At 35.1% G+C, this 23,044-nt stretch overlaps 1 protein-coding gene, 2 long non-coding RNA genes and 2 other non-coding genes across 7 annotated transcripts; 2 read left to right on the forward strand and 3 right to left on the reverse strand.

Moving 5' to 3' along the window:
- Positions 1 to 320: 320 nt before the first annotated feature.
- On the reverse strand, positions 321 to 1,727 carry LOC147941058 (uncharacterized). 2 transcript variants are annotated; one of them, XR_015562862.1, is made up of 4 exons: positions 1,664 to 1,727; positions 1,354 to 1,501; positions 798 to 937; positions 321 to 396 (listed from the first exon to the last, which is right to left on the reverse strand). It is a non-coding gene; the product is annotated as an uncharacterized LOC147941058 (long non-coding RNA). The 2 variants fall into 2 exon arrangements; XR_015562863.1 differs by lacking the exon at positions 1,664 to 1,727 and having other exon boundaries at positions 798 to 947; positions 1,354 to 1,493.
- Positions 787 to 1,499, forward strand: LOC147941059 (uncharacterized). The gene is made up of 2 exons (XR_015562864.1): positions 787 to 925; positions 1,114 to 1,499. It is a non-coding gene; the product is annotated as an uncharacterized LOC147941059 (long non-coding RNA).
- A 4,826-nt stretch (positions 1,728 to 6,553) lies between the features above and the next one.
- Positions 6,554 to 6,660, reverse strand: LOC147941060 (small nucleolar RNA R71). The gene has a single exon (XR_015562984.1). It is a non-coding gene; the product is annotated as a small nucleolar RNA R71 (small nucleolar RNA).
- A 7,364-nt stretch (positions 6,661 to 14,024) lies between these two features.
- On the forward strand, positions 14,025 to 14,134 carry LOC147941061 (small nucleolar RNA snoR98). The gene has a single exon (XR_015563014.1). It is a non-coding gene; the product is annotated as a small nucleolar RNA snoR98 (small nucleolar RNA).
- Positions 14,135 to 15,400: 1,266 nt separating this feature from the next.
- LOC104700751 (chaperone protein dnaJ 39-like) lies at positions 15,401 to 18,960 on the reverse strand. 2 transcript variants are annotated; one of them, XM_087458867.1, is made up of 11 exons: positions 18,511 to 18,960; positions 18,217 to 18,343; positions 17,865 to 17,947; positions 17,662 to 17,773; positions 17,465 to 17,569; positions 17,319 to 17,369; positions 17,118 to 17,207; positions 16,918 to 17,026; positions 16,621 to 16,823; positions 16,358 to 16,551; positions 15,401 to 15,789 (listed from the first exon to the last, which is right to left on the reverse strand). In XM_087458867.1, the coding sequence occupies exons 1-11, from the start codon at positions 18,645 to 18,647 to the stop codon at positions 15,636 to 15,638; spliced, it is 1,365 nt and encodes a 454-aa protein (XP_087314993.1). In that variant the 5' UTR covers positions 18,648 to 18,960; the 3' UTR covers positions 15,401 to 15,635. The 2 variants fall into 2 exon arrangements, with proteins under 2 accessions (XP_087314993.1, XP_087314994.1); XM_087458868.1 differs by lacking the exon at positions 15,401 to 15,789 and having other exon boundaries at positions 16,181 to 16,551; positions 18,511 to 18,954.
- Between the last annotated feature and the right edge of the window lie 4,084 nt (positions 18,961 to 23,044).

Below are 23,044 nucleotides of genomic sequence, written 5' to 3' on the forward strand. Positions count from 1 at the left end.
CGTGGCCCTGAATCGAGTCGCTTCTCTCTCACACTCTCTCTCTTCCTTCTCTTTCTCTACGTTTTTCCTAAAATATATATCTCTCAATCAAAAAAGATTTTGTTTAGTTAAAAACTTTAGTGAAACTAAAAAATAAGTTATATTTTAGAAAGAGAAACATATTTATTAAAAACAAATCTATACTATTAATAATTGGGAAGCACACTTAGTAATAAAAAAAAAGTACAATAAAACCAATATGCCATACAATGCCCCTACAAAAAAAAAAAAAAGAATAAGAAAAAAAAAATTTAAGGACAAAGAGGTAATCTAATTAAGTGAAAACACGCGTCCTTAGATGTGCGATATTACTCTATTCGGATCCTGTTTTTGATACAATCATTTCCAAACAGATACCTGTGAACAAATACAATAAATAATTAGAGAGATCAATATGTTGATAGATAGATCATAATAAATATTGTATTACGGAGAATTAGGAACCAACCATATCAAGACTATTTCAAAATTAGCTATTTACTCGCCTACACACAATCATGTAATCAATCTTTCAACCATACTTTTAAAAAATTAGAACAATCAAATCCCTAAACATCCTCCACAATAACATCTCAAATCAAAAGCATTTCCAAAACTAACCAAATCTTTCACTTTCCGAAAAACATAAACTGAAAAATAGAACAATCAAACCCCTAAACATCCTCTATAATTTCTCCTCCATTACTTATATAAATACCAAACTAGACGTATGATACAATCAAACACATCAAAACCTACAATACAATTCATAAACTCACCTTATAAGTTTAGAAGGCCGCCAATGATGGATTCACTTAGGAGCTTTCATAGAAGGTTACGGGTTTCACATACCTTGAGAACATCAAAACAAGGTCGAGAACCCAAGTCACTATTGGCTCATGAATCTGTAAGTTCTATCCTGAAATAAACTAAATAATTATCAATATAAGGTGATGAAAAATGAGACTTGGTTGATTTGTGTTATAAATCTATATAAGCAGTTATATATTTATAGTTGTTAGTGATGTAATGGTAATCTCCTAGATATGAAATGCTAGATATAGATTGTCTAATACCAATACACTTATTTTGTAGGCTACCCTAATTAGCTGGGACTTCTTTTACAATGAAGGAATACATTTCTCCAATGATCCTCGAGAAGACGAAGGATGGAATAATTACGACTGTGAATATTAAGAATGAGAAGCCTAAGGATGTAAAAGGCTGATTTCGTTCTTCCTATTACATATATTCGTTAATGGTGTTCATAAATTATAACCTTCATCGTTATTGTCAAATTTTCTCATTTCTAAACAAGTACAAAAGAATGATTACCATTTTTAGGCAGTAGCATAAGTTAGCTTATCTTTGGCAATGCACATGTTGATTTGGGAGAGACTTCGTTATGATGTAAGAGACAAAAACCAAATTTTGCTGCGGATCGTTACCAATCCGAGAGACTGTTGTTGAACACACTTGAATGCTTGCAAAAAAAAAAAAAAAAAAAAAAAAACATGAAATCAATCTGCATAAGTCATGAACGTAGAGCTGATTCAGGTCTTTCACAGATATATTTTTCAGATATAAATACTTCAAACTAGATTAAAAAAAAAAACACTTTACAGAATCCAAATATAAGGATAACCTGCTTCAGCTTTCAAGGGTCATGAATCGCGAGACTAATCTCTCTTTCGATATGGGTTGCTAGCAGTTGAAGCCGTTTCGATTGGTAATAACTAATAAGTGGTTTTTTCTAGGTTTGAAGTGTTTTGGCGGTACAAAATGAATTATTTTGGCTAAGTATTGGCGGATAAAACAATTTTAGATTCCCACCTAGAGATTTTCCATCTTAGCGTTTAATAAACGCTATAGTATAATAACCAAAATTATAAACAATCTTTAATAGCAGTTGAGGAAATTTAGCTATTATCATGTGCTATGAATGTGGACTTTTGTTGTAGTGTATATATATTTCACTTAAGCAATACTTTTAAGTTTTAAACTGAGACAAGACCAGCTGGACAGAGCGGTCTAACCGCAACCTGGTTGGTGTTCCATTCTGGTGATATATGTAAAATACGACAAAACGAATACAAAAATATTATAGAGTTTTATTATAACCGCAACCCATAACTGTAGTATAGATTATAGAGTTTTATTATTACGCTAAACAAATTAATTTAATTTAGAAAATAGCAATACAAAAATATTAAATTAAAGAGTTGTAAATTCAATGAATTAAAAAACTACGTCTAAGGAATTTTTCAGGGAATTACAGAATATTAAATCAAATAATTAAATACTTCAAGCAATCAAAAATCATATCTAAAACTCTAAACTCTTTTGTAAAATAAATCAGTTCTCGCTGCAAATATTATCTAAGTTTAAAACCCGAAAATCCAAATTTCTTCGTAAAATTCAAGGTTAAAACCAGCTCTAAAACAAGTTTAGATTATTCACAAAAAAAAAACTAAATCAAATATCTTTGTAAAAAGTAAATTTGCTCATCAAAAGGTTTAATCAGAAAAATCAATTATATCCTCATATCAATTTCTTTTCCTAGGTTATTAATTCTAGGTGATCAATCAAGAATTAATATGAAGAACAACCAAAGATGAAGATCACAGAAGATAATGAATACTAAAAATAATCAGATATAATAATCCATAAAAACCCTATGAAAAAACCTAAACCTAACAAACAAACTACTTAGACATCATTGTAAGAACACAAATCAATAGTTGAATAAATTGCATAAAAAAGAGAATAAAGAAGTAAGGGAGTTCGAAATCTTCTCTCAACAGGGTTGAGTTCTGACTTGTCTCCCCAAGGCTCTCTAGATCTCTCTCTCAAAAAGTTACAGAAAATAAAGCTTCATGGTTTCTAAGACCTAAAAACATTATATATATGTCGTAAAACACGTCAGGGACTAGTGTTGAAATTATGGAAAACTTCGGGAAGTTTTGTAAAACTTCCAAAACATGGCTCGTGTGTCGGCTTACATGGGTGTCGACCGACACCATCACTCTTGATCAGCTCCAAGTTGATTTCTCCGGTTAAATGCTCCAAAATGATCCAAATTTCTCCATCTTGCTTCATCTGTGTCAAAATCCTAGAAAACCTGAAGATACTCAAAAACATCCTAAAAAAAATAAAAAGACTCAAAAAGCACACTTATATCATGGTTAAAAACCTCAAAAACCATTATATATCAACTCTCCCAGACTTAGTATTTGCTTGCCCTTAAGCAAAACAGAAGGTTAAACTTGTGAAAGAGGTATGAAAACTGGGAACTCACTCAACCCCATGATGATTCTTATTCGCACTCTTCATTTACCTGACTCAAGAACTTACTTCTTATACTTAACCAATGGAAAGAATCAACATTCCTTACTCAAATCCCACAATCCTTTGGAATCTCTAAAATCTACATTGCCATCTCATTAGTCAATATTTAAGCACAAATAAGGTGAATTTTTACCAAGATAATATCGTTAAATGGCATATGGATTCTCTTCAGGCCAAGACATTCTTCATACATCTCTTTTCCTCTCTCTTTTCTCACTTCCAAGATACTGATTTTTCCCTAATTTTCTAGGGTATCATTGTATTTTTTTTTATCAATCTCTTGCTATTTTTGCTGCTTTTTTTCCTCTTTTCTTTGGACAAAAATTCCATGAATTCTTAAGTATGCACGGGTTTACGCGAACCGTTGCTGTCAGAGCACTCCTCTGGGGAGCTAGGAACCTTGTGGTCCATGCTCCCACACCCAAAGCAACCTACACCACTCGGCCTCTGCATAGCCTCCCACTCCCTCTTGTTTCCCTGCGCAGGCTTGCCGCCCTTGCCAGAACCTCCAGAATGTTAAGCCTTCCTAGGCTGAACTGCTGGACTAACCGCCACTGATTGTGCCCGGGTATCCTCCTCAATCTTTGCTGCAGTCTCAACCAGCTATGCACGCGTAGCATAACTCCGCCTTCTACAGTGAACCCTCAAATCGTCAAGAAGGACCCTCAAAACCCTCCTGATCTGAGCCTCCTCAGACTCTATTGCCGGACCCCATACATCAGAAGTCGACTGAACTCCAACTCCAGCTCCCGCACTGACCGAGTCCCCCGAGATAGTTAAAGGAACTTCACCTCCAACCAATTTAGTGCCTCTCTATGAAAATACTTGCGGTTGAACTCCATGACGAAGTCAGCCCTAGACATCTCCCTCTGCACTCTCCTAGCAGCCACAGAACTCCACCACAACTGAGCATCACCAATCAGGTTGTGAACCGCTATATCCACCCAAAACTCCTCAGGACATCTGAGAGACTGGAAGTTACGTTCCACTCTCATCCTCCACGCATCAGCAACAATATGATCAATACCTCCCAAAAACCGCTTGGTACCAGATAACTCTCCAATTTACATGTTTTAGACACCCTTTTTGTCCATATTTTGCATAATATATACCCTAACCTTAGCATTTTTAGGTCCTTAACCGTAGGAATTTGCATTTAGGCCATTTAGGGTGCTGCATTGTTGCATTTGTGTATTTTGAATGAAAACAGGTGCTTTGGAGCCCAAAATAGGGAAGAATGAGGTAAAACCTGAACATATACCCGAAGGAGTGATTGTGCGAGAAGAACAGTCTGAACCTCAACCTGATCAAAGAGGATCTGAGCGCAGGAAGAACAACACGAAGCCCTAGCCGAGGACCTTCGGGCATAACTGAGCAGGTAGGTTAAAGGGGTTTCCATATATAAACCCCCTTTCTTCTTCTCGCCCAAAACACGTCGCAGACACTCACGAACCAGAGAGCGAGAGCTTCTAAGAGAGAGAGAGAGAGAGAGAGCGATTTACACATTTTCTTGCTCTGTTAGGATTCGATTTCTATTTCTTTTTGCTTTCTTTTCAGTTTCGATTATGTACTCTATCACTTTTATCTTATTTTCAATTCAATGAAACTTTCATTCATTTGTGTTTTTATGCTTTTCACCATGAGATCTAAGTAGTGAATCAAGGTTTCTAAGGATGGGATAGACAAATATGTGTTCTTGATCGGTTAGTATGTCTTAGCTTGAATGTTTATTTTATAAAAGTTCCTTTCTAGATTGGTGTTCTTAATGCTATTTTCAGACCGAGAGGTTGAGATTAGATCTAGAGTGTTTTGCCATTGACAGATGTTGTTGAAATGCTTGAATCAATCAATGCTATAGATTTACTCACTTAGCCTAAGAGATTAGATGTGTAAGGATTTTATTGACAATAATGAATCGAATTCTAATGCCTGCTTAGTTATGTTTCTCCAACGAGAGTTGGGTAGGGGAGTGATTAAGGTTGATTGTTTCTATCACGAGTGTGTTTTAGCAAGGTTTAGAGATTCATTGTCTATGGAATATTTGCTTGAGGCATGTAAGACATCCAAATTTGATCAGGAGCACTTATGAGTCGATTACCCCATCCTTAGAAGCTTTCGCATCTTGATTGTTTAGCTTTTACCTATAATTCGACCCTTTACCCGAACTGGTACTCAATCACCAGCCTCGGGTATACCTTTGAGCTGTTCATCCTTGTGTTCTTGATTTCTTCTGTCATCCGATTACCCACTCGATCATGTACCCGAATGTTTGCATTGAGTGCTTAGGTCGTGTGGTTCTTGTTCTTTTATTTACTTTTGCTTACTTTAGGTTGTTAGAAAGACCCCCACTATTGCTTGGCTTGACATGCATTGTTTTGATAATATCTTATCTGCTAGCATAACAACCATTTGGATTGATAACCTTTTGTACTCCAACTGCATAGTGAATTGATACCCTGGATGAAAATCTTGTTATCTATTTGGCGTCGTTGCCATTTGGTTGAATTTTGTTTGTTACATTTAAGATTTTTCAGCACTTGCTAGATCAAGTTCTTTTTATATCCATCAGTTCGGAACTTTTGTGTTTGGTTGTTTTGCATTTCAGGTACAACCCGAGTACCCACCCGACCCGTCACTCGATCACCTGGATCGATTTGGCCTTCGTGTATCCACTCTGTAACTGATTGTGCATGCAAACACGGTCCAAGGGTAGCCAACACTTGAGTCCATTCATCGACAACATTGACAGACCAAGGTTACTCCGTCAACAAGTACAACAACCGCAGCCAACAACAATTGAGGAGGTCATGAATAATCAGAATGGTCCACAAGCCTCTCAAGAGAGGACCAACATAAGAGCAAGAGATGCTCCATCTACTCATACCCTGCTGTTCAAAAAAACAATTTTGAGATCAAGAGTAGTCTCATCCAGATGATTCAGAGCAACAAGTTTCATGGACTGCCAATGGAGGACCCATCGGATCATTTAGATGAGTTTGATAGGCTCTGTAGCCTCACCAAAATCAATGGAGTTAGTGAAGATGGATTCAAACTCCGGTTTTTCCCATTTTCTTTGGGTGACAAAGCACATGTTTGGGAGAAATCACTTCCCAAGGAGTCTATCACCACATGGGAAGCATGCAAAAAGGCGTTCCTCGACAAATTCTTCTCCAACTCCAGAACTGCAAGGCTGCATAATGACATCTCCAGCTTTGTTCAGAAAAGCAATGATACGTTCAGTGAAGCCTGGGAATGTTACAAGGGATACACCAGTCGATGCCCACATCACAGAGTCAACAATGCTTCTTTGCTAAGTACACTTTACCGCGGTGTAGTCCCTAAGATTTGGATGTTGCTGGACACCACTAGTAATGGAAATTTTCTCAACAAGGATGTTGATGAAGGTTGGGACCTAGTTGAGAAGTTAGCCCAATTTGATGGGCACTACAATGAGGAGTATGATCGCACAATACGATCTTCTGAAGAGGACGATGTCAAGTACAAGCGAGACATGAAAGCACTCAATGACAAATTGGACAAACTCCACAATCAGCAACAACATGTCCATTCAATCTCTGAGGAACACCAGTTTCGGTAACAAGATGGGGAGAATGCTATTCCTGAAGGGGTATATTACATCCACAATCACCGGACTATCAATCCAGCCACTCCAAATAGTTTAAACTGTGGCTTACCTATTGCTAGGCAACTACCCCCACCGACACAACAGTATAATACAATTTCATCGCAAAATCTGTTGCCACCTTCATCATCACTAGACTTGCTATCGATGATGCAACAAGTCTTGCCCACTCAGAAATGTGATGCCCTCGACATGAACACACTATTCGACGATCTTGCTAGTCGCTTATCAGCCAATTATCAAAAGCTGCATATCAAGTTTGACGCTTTGAGCTCACGAATTCAGACGCTTACTGATAAATCGGCTTCAACCTCCACCAGCCAAGAGTCTGCTCTTGCCATAGCCCTACGGAGTGGACGCCATTTACCGACTCATGAGGCACCACCAACCATTACTGAGGACAGCAATGATTTAGTTGGGGAGGATCTCTGTGAGCCGCCAACTTCTACTCATCCACCAAATCATTCAGCAGATCAACCCGACCCTGTACTGGATCTGGTCACCCTGACAAATGATTGGATGGACGTTCGGGTGAGCTCACCACCAACTGACAAACAGAAAGAGAGACGATTCATTCCTCCACCTTACAAACCGCCGCTGCCATTCCCTGGACGGTTTCACAAAGAGCTTCTTGAGAAGTATAAGACCTGGTTCGAAGAAAAGCAGATGAAGGAACTCGAGCTTTGCATGCCTCTAATGGATGCCTTCAACCTGATACCACCTTACCAGAAATTCTTAAAGGATGTGGTGATGGAACAGATCAAACAAGTCCAAGAAATGGTTATACTCAGCCATGAGTGTAGTTCTGTCATCCAGAGAACGATTGCACCCAAGAAACTGAGTGACCCTAGATCATTCACATTACCTTGCTCGATTGGACCTCTGACATTCGGAAGATGTCTTTGTGACTTGGGGGCATCGGTCACCCTAATGCCATTAACTGTAGCCAAACGACTTGGATTTGAGAAGTTCAAGACCACCGACATACAATTAGGATCAGTGGAAGTACCGACCGACTTCGTGGTTTTGGAAATAGATGTAGAACCAAAGGATCTGATGATTTTAGGATGACCATTCTTAGCCACCGCAGGAGCAATGATAGATGTGAGGAACGGGAAGATCAATCTGAACCTCGGCGAAGACCTCACTATGTAGTTCGATATTCGGGAAACTATAAAAAAGCCCACAATCGCAGGGCAAACTTTCTGGATAGAGGAATTAGATAAATTAAGCGAGGAAGCGTTTGAGGAAGTAACGATCGGAGATTGCCTACAGACAGCTCTAACAAAGGATGGTAAAGAGGGATTCATACACCAGGAATTGCTTGATACCTATAGAGCAGTCATCGAACCGGAATTAAGTGAGGATCTGAGGGAAGCTGAGGAGGAGAGAATGATGCTTGAAAAACAAGGCTTGAGCAAGTCAGTTGTCACCTCTCCATTTCCAACACATCCACTTTCACAAATCACCGCCAACGGTATTTCCCGATACAGGCGTGATCCCCTACTTTCCAACAACTTGTCAATAGCCAACTGCACTTCCCGCATAGAAGCTAAAAACACTACACGACTATCAACACACTAAATAACTTACCGTGGAATCTCATTCAAGGCTCGAAGAGGATGATACTAGAACTCCATACCACATGCAAATTGACTAACTACTCATAATCAATTCCATCAACAACATCATTCATCAAGGCTCGAAGAGGATGATACTAGAACTCCATACCACATGCAAATTGACGAACTACTCATAATCAATTCGATCAAAAACATCATTCATCAAACAACAGAAAAATAATTCTCCCAATTAAATTCCTAAACTGCTCTAAACCATCCATTAACCCGTCCTGGAAACTTAAGGGCTCTGATATCAAACTGAAACGACCCGACCCGTTTTTTTTAATAATAATAATAATATAATTAAATACTCCATAATATTTAATTACAACACAACCAATAAATCAATAACATGCACAGTGGAATACATATAATAATAATCACCAATACAATATCCTTCCTAACCATTCTATCCACCAACCTAACATACTTCTAAATAAGGTTCTAACATAAATATCATAACCAAAAACACACAATCGAGACTCTAGATCATCCTTCTGCTTATAGTCATGATTCCACGCTACACATAACTTACCTGCACCACAAACACAATGAGATGCGTGAGTATTACCATAAATACCCAGTGAGGCGATCCTCCCATCTACGAGCTATACATATTAGCAAATCAAGAGTATAACCACAAATAAAACATAACAAACTAGTCATTGAGCAGATCACCCAATAACACATTTAGCACACCTACATATCATCACACAAAACAAGTCATACAACCCAATCGCTCAGATAAGCTCATGGTCACACACTCACCTCAACAAGCTGATTCTAACAACATCTTCACCAGGAGAGACTCTCCTCACGTCTGAAACAGTCCAGAAACGTCCTACAACAAGTCACATAACCAAAAGCAACCTTGAAGCAAACTGGACAGAAACATCAGAAAAGAACAGTGTCAAGGATGAAACCCTAAAATAAATAAATAAAAGATGTTAACTATCAAATCCCTCTGGTGAAAAGCTACCCCGAGACGTCACAAAAAATCCCACAAAATCTCTTGTCGATCAGAAACTAGACGAGACCACGATCTCAGTTACAATCCCAGATGGTCCCAACTCGCGTCTCAGAAAACGTGTCTCACGAAACTGCCAATAACTCATCGAGTTTAAATACAAATCCACTTCTTTAAAAAAGAGAATGACAATAAAACACTTGGGAATAACTCTACCAAATTTTGTTACCTTTGACAACGATTTGATGTGTCGAAACTGTTTCCTCTCAAACCTAACGATTTTGCTCCTTCTCCTTCCCCTACTCTCTAAGATAAAGCTTTGTTGATCTCTTTCTCCTTCTCCTTCACACCAAATTGACCAAGGCTCTCTCGACCCCGAGACGTCACGAAGCATCACACCAAATAGACCAAGACTCCAGTGTTGACAATCCACAAAAAGGAGAAGGAGACGTCACTTTTAGAAAGACTAATAGGGAGATTTGGTTTAATTAGATTAAAACAGGATTTAATTAAACCGAAATAAATTAAAAATCCACCTTTTTAGTTTAATCGACACAACCCAAAATATAATCCCGAAACACGGATGTTACAGCCCCTGAAGACTGGCATGCGTTCTCTATTCTTCTAGATGATTTCCACCCTCCCCGGGCTTCTTTTCCTCTGTTTTTCTTGTTAAAGATTTCACGCTCGTCAAATCGTCATCTCATCCATCATGGCATGGGCTCTTTTCCCCCGTTTTTCTTGTTAAAGATTTCAAGTTTTTTCTTGGATCTTATTCAAGTGTAAATATTTTTTATGTACTGTTACAAGGTAATTAAATTACCCGGATACATACAAGAATGAAGAAATACATAATGAAAAGTAAGGAGAGTTGGTGAACATGATTAACGTAAGAATACTACTTCCAGTCTTAATCATTTGTGTGTTATTCTAATGCTTATTTGCCGAATGAAAGATACTATAACTATAATTTGCGTAGTTTTCTATTTTAAAACTGATATGTTTCCCTAAAATAACTACTATATGGGAACTCATGAAGATGAGGTTGCAGCTTACATCATTGGAGATAATGGGTTCGTTAGAAAAGTCCGTCTTGGAGAAGCTGTGAATCAAGGAGGGTCTCTCAACTTCATTGAATATGCGGGTTGTTGCCCACTTGTGTGTTATTGCTCTTATGTTCCAAGTTTAGAACAGATCAAAAGAAGATTCTGACACTAAAACGACAGATCTACACTCCTAGCAAGCTCATACAATGATCTCAGCGACAGATCTCCACTCCACATGCAAGATCTCTCAGGAAAAAGCTAGAAAACTTCAAAACGCCACAAGAACAGTTTCTCTCTTCTTTTCTCTCTAAAAAGCAGCTAAACCCGACTAAAGACGACAACAGCTCCTTTTAAACTCGACTTCCAAGGTTTCCTAACACCAAAACGCAGCGCTTAACTTACTCGCTTCGCGAACAAACCAGCTTTCCATCGACCGATGCAATACTTGCATTGATCGATGCACATCCCAAAACCGGAATTCTGGTTCGTGGATGTTACAAAATTTAACATCGTTTTATATATTCATAGACACAAATCTCCATTGCCATATTTTCTCCCCACTTTATCTTCCATTTTACATATGAAGAACATATCAACTCTCTTTTTTTGCTCTCAGTAATAGTTATTTGAATAAATGAACTATTTTTCTCTCTTTGATACAATAACTATGAAAACCCAAAATTCATCATCATGTGCTACACGAGGAAAATTCATGTTACACAATTACCATCCCCATCAACATAATCAGATGTTAGATGTTCAATATCTTCTTAAGTATCTTGTCGTGAATTTTTGTTTTTTGTTAAAAATCTTTTCAAGAATGTTGATTACGTCATTAAAATTCTCAATGAGCTAATAAAAATGTGTATGATTTTTTCAAAATCACTAATGATTATGGACGCATAAGCCTCATAAAAAGTGTCCACCAAACTTTTTCAAAAAGGTTTTGTTTGCTTACCTAAATCGATGACCAAAGTTTCTTGGAGAAATTTTGTGCATACGTTTGATATGGGTTGTTTTTATGATCTCTCTCACTCCAAAGATGAGATGAGGTCTATGCTTCCATAAATACACCCAACGGTTTGAAAAAAAAAAATAACAGTTTTCTTCACAGATTCTTTATTGAAAAATCTTGAGACGATCTTATCAGGTACTGTTCAAAAAAATTTTGTTCAATGAACATTATTGAACAGTTGTTGAATGAACATTATTGAACAGTTTTTCACGGAATTGGCTCATATGAGCTAATTTTTTGATAACAAAAATATATATATATATATATATATATATATATATTATTGACTGAATTTACCTATTGCATATATCTAATGATGAGGGTGGTCAAATTTTCATTTTTATCGGATTAAAAACAAGAAATAAGTTTTTTTTTTTTTTAACTCAGAGGCTAAAGCGAGATAACATACTTGACAATATTAACATGTAAAGAGAAGAGTAATTGAATGTGAGATAAAAATTGGAGGTGTTGTTAAAACCAAAAATTAAAAGTTTAAACCTTTCATTACTATATATACCAAAACTTAAAAGTTTAAACCAAAAATGGAGGTATTGATCCCCTCTGATATGGGGGGGAACTCATTTTTAATTAAAAAACAAAGAAAAACTTTAATTATATATATTTATTAAATTATTTACAAAAATACAATTTTTAAAAAATTCTTTATATATTTATCGAGAAATATCCTTACAAGATAACTTTACTTTAACGTGTGATTAACGAAAACTTCATGTTGACGTGTCGTTCTCAAAGAGTTTTATGTTCATTTAAATAATGTGTTACCCTTTGACTATAATATTTACAGATTTTGTCATTGATGTTTACACATATTTCACTTAATCATTTTGAACAACATTATATTTAAAATATGCAATTGAGGGATACAAATCTTTACAAATAAATAAATAATGTTTAATGCTATAAACACAAGATAGGTAGTTGCATTTTTAAAATAATATCTAATGTGCTCAAATTCACATATTTTATTTAGTTCTTTTTTCTAATTCAATATTGTATAAATAGTAGTTGCAAACATTTATACATTTGAACATATATATATATATATATATATTCTTATGTTTATTACCAAATAATTATATAGTTGAACATATTTATATGTAAATGTTTATATGAAAACATATGGCATCACCATAACTATAGATTTCAAAAAATGTGTGAGTTTGAATAGACATAACTGTTTGTAAGATACATATCTTTACAATGAACAAACGCAACTTTCTAAAGAGAAGCAACTGTAGAAATTGTTTTTATAAAAACAAAAAAATTAAGCTACAAAAATACGCAACTGTTAATCGCATTTATTTGTATCATCATGTCATTTTAAGAGTGTTCCTCAATTAATATTTTTAATATCTTTCTAAATTTTTCATACAATTATTTTGAAAATGTATAGTGTCATATTCAATGATTTCATATTGTTATTTAAACAACAACAACATAAAGTGATAAAGAAAATATATCTAAAAACAAAATATTGAGTTGAAATTTATCTAATTAATATCTATTACATTTGTTCAATTAACTCTTTCTTCATAAGGTGATGTCATATGATATAAAAACATTTACATCTATATATATATATATATATGTTGAACTATATAATTATGTGGGAATAAACATAAGAATATAAGATGTTTGGGGAATCTTTCAATCAAACAGGTTAGAATCCTAGCATAGAAATAATCAGGAATTTTTTGTTTGAGGATCCTAGCATAGAAATAATCAGGAATTTTTGGTTTGGGGATCTTTCAATCAAACAGGTTAGAATCATTTCTTTTAATATATTTTAATAATTAAAATTCTATCTAAATAACTGAAAACAGTGTTTTTAGTAACTTAAACATGAATAAGATTGCAATTACATAAGTGACAAGCTACATGAAAAATGGTTATAATAACCACAGGAAAATGTGACCCTTTCAATTATTTTTCGGGTTTTAAAATGTTAATAAGTAAAAAATGTATATATCAAATGTATTTTCTAAGAAACTGATTAAATTTTATTTTCAAAACATTATATATATATATATTATAAAATTATAGGAAATTTTTCACTATAAATATTGTATGTCTAAAAACAATTTTGAGTACTTGAAAATTATTGGTTATTAAATTTCGAATTCATTGAACACTTAACATGTTTAAATAAAAACTGTTAATTTTTTTTTTAAAGAAATAAATAGATTTGGAAGAATATTTATTCAGATTGCTATTATTATATAGATAGAATGTCTTGATATAAATTTTATTTATTTGATTTTAGAGGATTTCCTCTCCCAATTGTGTCTTCTTATTGGCACTTATTGGAAAAAGTAAAGTATATTCATATGGACGAGTTCAGCATGATTCCCATGATACCATATATATATAATTTTCACTGATTTTTAATAATTTAATTGTTAATGCTTGTGTTCCTCTCTATATGGACTTCAAGTTTCACAATTTATTACATTACGCTTCGATTGATAATAACATTTAAACGAGGCGGTTAAAAAATTTTTAGCAGTTATAAAGAAGACAGTTCAAAAAAAGGCAGTTCGAAAAAATGCAAGAAAAAACAGTTAAATTAAAATGAGCGGTTAAATAATAGTTTTGATTGGTAACAAGCGGTTGAATAGTAAACAAGTTATTATAGAAAATAACATAAAAATAAATTAAATATGAAAACATTTCAAAAAAAATAATTTTATTTTCATAAGTTCCTTTAGAAAATAATAAATATGAATATTATTTTTAAAAATTTATAGAATTTAAAAATAAATTCAACTGTCTCATTTGCAAACGAACCACTTTGTTTTTGGGGCGGTTGACAACCGCCGGTTTTTCTCCTTCTAACCACTCTTTTCAACCATCTTTTCCAATCATCTACTCCAATTGCTTCTTCTAATCGTCAAGTTGATTGGTAATCTTCAAGACAGTTCGTTTGCAAACAAGGCCGTCAAAGGTTACCAATCAAATTTTTTTGAAAAAAAGGAAATGCTAAGAAAATATATGTTTTCCATAGACAAATTGGTTAATATCGATCCATAAATGATAATGGTTTGCCAAGAGTTGTGATCCATTTTCCAAGAGTTGTGATCAAAGTGTTTCTCCACTAAAACTGACAAAAAAAAAGTGGTAAGATTTAAATAATCCCCAAATCTTTCGCACTTGTTTGAACCAGATTCACTCACAAGTCCATCACTAACAATGACCTTTTCCAAATTTTCGAAAAAATATGTTCTTAAAGTTGTAGTTTTCCGTTAATAGTCAAAAGTCGGTCTTTAAAATGAAAACAGAGAAACAGTTGAGACATTTTTTTCTCCTCTATTTACGCATTTGCACTAATACACTGACTTGGTCTTCATAATATAGCTACCCTTTTGAAATACTATAATTCTCGTTAACTACTCTTTCAATCTCTCATGGCTTCCTCTTTCTCGTCTTCTCCTCCTTCTCGGAGTTGGAGATACAACGTCTTCCGGAGCTTCCACGGACCAGATTATTTAAAAGCCATTCTCGGTGAGTGTAATTAGGATGTCGAATATGGGTTGAGAAACCTAGTCAATAGTCTCATAGACATATATAGTGATGCACAAATTACTACAACAAATGGGTAGACAAGCCATTTATAGACAAGAACCTTGGAAACGCCACATCTTAATTGATGATCATGAGATTTACGATGTTTTTGAATATAATATAGTAAGTTCTTTTACACTTTCTTTTTCGTATTTGGTATTGTGCTAATAGTTTCTTCTATTTGGAATTTGGTATAGGGTACTAGAACCGTGTTTGGCATATCGTTTTGATACACATCCAAAATCAGCAAAGTGTTTGTAAGCGAAGGAGCTTTCAAGAGAATGCGCAACCTTCAATTCCTTAGTGTAAGCGATGAAAATAACCGAGTGAACATACAAGAGGACTCGAAACCTTCACAAAAGTAAAAGTGTTGAGCATGTATGCCTGCACAAAGCTAGAAGTCATTCCAACTCACATGAACTTGGCATCTCTTGAATCGGTCAATATGACAGCATGCCAAAGTTTGAGAAACTTTCCATACATCTCTAGACATGTCACAGTTCTCTATCTCCATCAGAGAGGTAGAACAAGTGCCTTCATCAATTAGGCTATGGTCTCATCTTCGTGTTCTCAACATAATCAGCAATGGAAACGCTTAAGGCATTAACAAATGTTCCTCGCAGTGTTAGGCAGCTATACCTAAGCTACACTAATGTTGAGAGGATTCCATATTGCCTGAGAAGTTTCCATCGGGTACAACTTTATCTACACAACTGCAGAAGACTCACATCACTACTACCAGATTCACTCAGCAAAAACTGTGAATCAATGGAGAGCCTTACTTGCCCTTATAACACTCCATATGCGCAACTCAATTACTCCAACTGCTTCAGCAAAACTTCCGAAGAAGAAGCAGTTGGCAGTAGTGAGGACAGAGAATGTGAATGTGAAACTGTCGAAACATATGAAGAGATGAATCCGAAGAAGCGTGCAAAGAGATGAACCTGACAAAGCATAAGAAACCATATACCACTTTTGGAATGTAGCTATGTGCATAAACAACATTATCACTGAAACATATAATATCGTTTTTGGAATGTAGCTATGTGCCTGAAACAAACTCAAGAAGAGTGTCTTCAGGTTTTTTTCTTGTCTTGCCTCAGCTGAATTTTGTACCATTTCTTCTTCTTCACTCTATCTTCTTCCCTAACTGCGACTTCTCCTTCTTCTCTAGGTTCCATTAGAAGACTGCTCTTTTTCTTGCTCTTTCCCTTGCTCCAGCTTCTGTTCTTGCTTGAACTTTGCTTCGTCGGTGGAAAGATTGTGTACGCCGCACATATCTCGTTCCTCCTCTTGAGAAGCTCATCGATCTGCAAACAAAACAAATGTCAGTTATGTAACCAAGAAAACGGTGTGATATTGGCAGCTCTCTCTCTCACCTCTTGTACTTCCCCTGTGCATTTACTAGCCATCTCTGTGAACTGTGCAAAGACCTCGTGATATTCAGACTCAAACTTCAATAGCTCAGTTCTTTTCGAGACTATATGTGCTTCAGTGGACCGGAGATTCTCTTTCTCATTTTCGAATGGAGCAGATGAGAATATTTCTAGAGTGTAGCTCACACTTTTGAAAAAATTGTCACCTAATGTAATATGACACCAAGTGAGGTTACTTTACTTCTAACAGAGTTGTCTAGTAACTCATTTATAAGTGTAATTGAATGAAACAAAACATACCGTAAACAGCAAATACATGAGATCCAGGTTTCAGTTCAGTGATCTCAAACGGTTGGAATGCATCGAGCCTTTTGAAAAATCCGGTCTCTGGATCCCTTGAGAGAGCCCTCTGTGACCAAAAGGTAGACAACTGAGTACATTGGTGACTGAGAGATATATATAAAAGTGTGAACTTAAAGAGGGAAGAGAAGATAGTTAACTGAATTAACCCTGTGATCGAAACGGTAAACAGGGAAGCCGAAAAAGTATAACCCTGCAGTTGAGAGCTTTCCTGTTTTCCTGCTGTCTTCCTTTTGTAGAATGAAAGCAAATAAAACATAGTTTAGTGACCAGAGCAAACTTAGAGGCATGACGAGTCAACCGGATGCAGAACTTTTGACATATGTTAAGGAACTTGATACCTGTAGGGCCAAGCTCAGTCCTCCATTCTCTTCTTGATCAAAGTAAAGTAACTGAAAAGCAAAAGGAATCAGAAGGTATGATACAGAATATGAAAAACAACTACGAGACTCATGAGCATGAAAGGCAAAAGTTTGTGCCAACGCACCTTGAATTTGTTCTTAGAAGATGACTGCACTTTACAGATTAATCCGGCCTCGGCTTCTTCTTCTGTTAACGTAACAGAATAAAAGTGAGCCGATTGTTTTTCAACCTGTTAGAGAAGCAAATATGTCAGAGAAGATTACAGAACCACATTAATGCAAAGAAATGCAATGCTAGTATTAAACAACTAAATTATCATACCTTTCTGGAAACACCTTGCCCAACCATAAGAGGCAAAGTAGTAACCGTACCATTCAGCGCTTCCTCCAATAAATTTGCTGAGACAGTTGTCTTGATTTGCACACCAAGCTTACTGTGTTCAACAAAATCATCAAGTTGTTAAGGGAATTTTGGTAGTAATGGAATAACAGAGAGTAGAGAAAGCCTGTTTCAACGAAACTCACTTGAACAGCGCGGCGAATATTGTATTGACAGCTCCTAAGCTTGAAAGATCAAGCTCAAGATCTTCATTTTCCGGATCAGGAGCCTACATAAACACCACAGGTCAACCAATATAAAACTAGATATAGTAAAATTTAGTCGATTTTGGACAAAAGGGCATCTAAAGAAGAACTAGAAACTATGTGATTTAACTTTATCTAGACACTGCAAAAGTGTAAAATGCTTGTTCCAAGACTAATGAAGCCAGTAGCAAAACACATGTACCTTACAACGCTAAACCATTTGGTCTCAATCAACCATCAAAGATTAGGAAACGATGTTAAAAAAAACTCAGAACTTGTATTGAAACCTCACCTCAGAGCCAGTAGTATCATCATACTGATGCCGATTCTCCGGATCAGACAAGACCTCATAAGCAAATGTAATCTCCTCAAACATATCAGCTGCAACCGGGTCGTTTGGATTCTTATCAGGATGGTACCTTGAAATATAACTAAACTTCAGTACTAGTATAACAACAAACACAGCTTGGATTCACCAAGTAGTGATCCAAACCTCTTCATCACTTCTGAACCTAAATGGCATCACAAACAACATCAAAATTTACAAAAAGTTTTAAACTTTTTGTCACAGAGTTTGGGAAAAGACCTGAGAGCCATTCTTCGATAAGCACTTTTGATCTCTTGATCAGTCGAATTGGTAGGTATGCCAAGGACTTCATAAGGGTTTCGTCGTCGGAGTTCATCTTCTCCGACGTCTTCTTTACTCTCCGATCTCGATCTCATTGTTAAAGATTTTGCTTTAAAAAAAAAAAAAAAAAAAATCGTTGCTTTAAAAACCGTAGGAGCAAAATCTGGGGATCTTCGCCAGCAAGTGGGGAGAATGATTCAAGCCTCGTGAATTGTGGTTTGTTAATCCAAAACCCTAGGAGACGACGAGACAGAGATAGAGGCAGCTCCATAGGGAAAACCCCACAAGCACTCTGAGCTGGAGAAGACAAGAGAGAAGGAGACGAGACCACACTTCACACTATCACTAAATTCGTTATTATTTTCTTATATTAATTTGTTTTTAATTATCGAATTCAAAACTTTCACTGACATTTTTTGTTTTTTAAAAAATATATAGAGTTCAAATTTCAAAAGACCCACTTGTAATTAGTAACGGCCCAAAACAGATCATAATAGCCCATTAATAATTCAGAGACAGAGAGTCTTCTTGTTGGTCCATTGTGGTGGCATTTTCTTATTGTGTCTGTGTTTAAAACTTGTTTCAATTTCAACTACAGCTTTTGAGTACACTTATAGAGGTTCCTTTGAAATTATCACAGTGAGACTTAACGAATGGGGGATTGAAGCCAGCGATTTCTCTGAGTAATATTAGTGTGTAATCATTATTGTCTAATGGGTTGGAGAAATGCTTGCAGCTACAAAGATATTGGCTTTGGTTTAGAAATTAGACATTACTAAATTATTATGCGCATGGGTACGTGTAAATCTATCTAGGTTGGATATATGTGAAGTGTAAGCACCAGTAGCCAGTGAAAAGTTCACGATAAGCGAAAAAAGGGTATTTGATCGATGTTGATCTTTCTCTGACGACTTATATGGACTGCTGGCACATGTATTATCTCGAACGAATATCATGTCCAAGATCCAAAGTCGAGAGGGAAAAAACAGCCCAGAGACACGGGCGTTGACACTATATAGTATATAGGATAATAATTATTATGAATTATTGAGCATCATGCACGTTAATTTTGTGACTAGATGGATTCGTAACAGTGTATATGTGCTTTTTTTCCTATGAATATGAGTTTGTGGCTGCTATCGTATGGCAACAATGTCACAACTCTTTATATATTTTGTCAACTCGTCACAATTTCTTTATTGGTGATGAGTTCTCTTCAGAGTAAAGTCGAATTATAGAAATTTATATCAAGAGAAAGATTTTTTTCTTAATAATGCATGTTTTGCATCGGCTATCTAAATATGCATAAAACTAACTTTAAAAAAAAAAAAAAAAAAAAAAAAAAAAAAAAAAAAACACCTCTTATCTGGTTTTTATGGACCCATTTACATGTTACAAGGTACAATATATTCAAACAAATTATTGCTTCTAATAAGTGATTTGAGAAACAAGCACCTACCGGTGTATTTTGTTTTTTTTCGCTCTAGCCATTTTGGGCCAACTTAACTTTTCAGATAATAAAAACAAAGAATGTTTCACAATCCAAAAACCCCATGAGTGACCTTTATATGTTTTTTTTTTATTGTGGTATGTAGTACGATTGCCATATCTCGAAGGGGAGAAAAATCCTAATCAAGGAGGTATATATATGCATGGATATATATATATATATATATATATATATATATAAATTCAACAAATGAACCCAAAAACAAAAACAAAAAAAACAAGTCAAACAACGCGCTATGTCTCCTTTTTTTGGTACTACACAGGTCCTTTCGCTTAGGGCTTCATTGACACACATCTTCAATAAAATACTTGTGATTATTTTGTATAACCCACATGTATATTGACTATATATGTAGAGTAAATACTTGTGATTCTTTTGACAATTTACTTCTCTTTTTATACCTATTTTCAATGCTGTACTTATCAGTAATCATCATGTCTCTTCTTCTTTTCCTAAGTTATAATTCCCCCCCCCCTCTCTCTCTCTCTCTCTCTCTCTCTCTCTCCTCATCATCATCATCAGCACCACCAAACTTCCACCAAACAAGTCTCATCAAACTACAATAAAAAGTTTGAAGGGATCTTGAGACATATACGAACACACGATGAAGATCTTGGCCTTGTTCCTCTTATTCAAGAAAGTAAGAGGGGAAAATAAAACAATCCCTAAGTGGATGATCCATCCATGAGTGATTGTTGGAGTTTTATGTGTTTTTTGGGGGGGGGGACGGAAAAGGTGACATCGAGAAGTGTTATTGTCTGAAACTCTGAATCTAAATTTCATCCTCATCTCTTCTGGGGAATGGAAGCATTATGGTCCGATCTACATCTCTCTTAAGATATTTTCATTTGTTCTACGAAAGTTTTATTTCTTTCAATATTGATATATATATATATATAACGCCTGCTATGAATTGGTTTCGTTTGTTTTGATAGTTGATATTTGGAATTTTTGTATAAACAAATAATTTTGTGTGTATTAATTTTCATTTCCGTACTTCGTTTCAGTATGAACGATGTGTTGTTTCCGCATTGGTATGTCCATTATACTAATGTTCAGTGCTGATGATCATATTGATCCATACATTTTGTTCAGACGTCAATGATCTATCCATACACATGTGTTAGTATACTTTAATATATATATATATATATATATATATATATATATCCGTGTTGCACATTGTAGATTTGGGAATCCGGATCTTCAAATATCATAGAAACGAATACGTAAGACATGTTAGGATATGGATGTATCCTTGAGCAATAATAAACCATTGTTCGTGAGACTATAGTTCAGTTTACTTTCTCGAATAGAAAAATATCCGTATATATGAGCTATTTGATTATCAGGAGATTTTTTCAGAATTTTACTATGTATTCCAAAAAAATTAAGAGTCTTTTAGATGGAAATTTTTATTTTACTAATTCACTTAAATGTATTTTTAGAAGAAAAAAAAAAAACATTGCCTCAGAACACAATATTGTTGGTTGGCAAGCAGTTTAAGTAATTCTAGTTTCCCTCGCAACCCACGCTATTTCCCTCTATTTTAGGGAATATAAAAAAATCACTTAAATAATTAAGTACGGGTTCCCTCAAAACATTCTATCACAACTCAAGCTAAGCAAGGCAATCAGAGGGTGAGTGAAGAGGATGATCTTTTCTTATTTAAATTGTAAGATAGATGGAAGCATGAAAGTGTTGCTTGGAGGAGCTTGGAGAGTCTATAGTACTACCGTCTTGTTCTAAAACACTTACATATCGTTACTCCAAAATGATGGAATGATTGGAGCAATCCAACGAAAAAAAGTAAGGCTAATTGTTTCAAATCACACAAAAATATTGCGTATGTTTTGATTGGATTTTGTTTTTTATGACGATGAATTTGAGGAGCATAAATGCTATGGATGGACCACGAAAAATTTAGAAATAGAGGCTTTCATCTTCTTTTAAAAATAAAATGATATGGATGGACCAAGAGCATATTTGAAATCATCTTCTTCCATACACAATTTTTCTATATAGATAGCAGACAGTAATTTCATCGCATGGTCTTAGAGCTTCCATTTCAAGACATAGGAGATCTTATAGAATTTTGATAACGTATAGGATACACAGGCCAAAAGCATTCAAATATATATGATTTCAAAATTAGTGAAGACTTTCAAATAAGAGGCTTCTCAAGCCATCCACATCAATATTCTCAAGCCCTCCGCATCAATATTCTCAAGCCATTCTCATCCTTCCAATAAAAATATGCCATGTACATCTGAGTGTTCTCAATGCGGAGAGACGCCAATAAGCTATAAAACTTTGTAATTAGATCATAGGCCTTCACTAATCTCGAAACTGACGTCTCTTCATCTCCTGAATTTTACGATTCCTTTCTTCTATCAATATACACATGTTTGTGATTTTCTTATATTATAGGAGAAGACAGATCTGCAGATATGGCTAATTTGGGATTTCTTTTCAATTGCTAAATTGATCAAAACATATACTAGCTTCTGTAGCTCTCTTTTGAATATGTTTTGTTTCCTTCTCATGCACCTAGCTTATCTTTTATTTGAAATAATAACATGTGTTATCTTTAAGCTATGAAACAAAGATAGACCGTGTTTGTTAAACTTAGATTACCAAGTAAGTTTATTTACATATGTTTATTCAATTGCTCAATTTTTAGGTTTTAATATCTATAACTAAGACTATGCCACTACAAAACAAAGTGTGGTGTTACATTATTTATTTTCTATTTTTGCATCAGTTTTAAATGATGCAAAAATATTCTGCATCACTTTGATAAATGATTTACATTGTGTTGACAAATAATGTGTATCGCTTATATCAAACCGATGCTAATATTCAAATATTTACATCAACTGTTATAATCAATGTTAATATATATCATTTATTTAAAATTGATGTTAACATTTATATCATTTTATTTAAGTGATGTTAGTATTTATGTCATTTAGTTAAACT

The sequence above is a fragment of the Camelina sativa genome, chromosome 7 (genome assembly GCF_030686135.1).
Source record: "Camelina sativa cultivar CO46 ecotype springtype chromosome 7, ASM3068613v1".
Taxonomy (NCBI): Eukaryota; Viridiplantae; Streptophyta; class Magnoliopsida; order Brassicales; family Brassicaceae; genus Camelina; species Camelina sativa.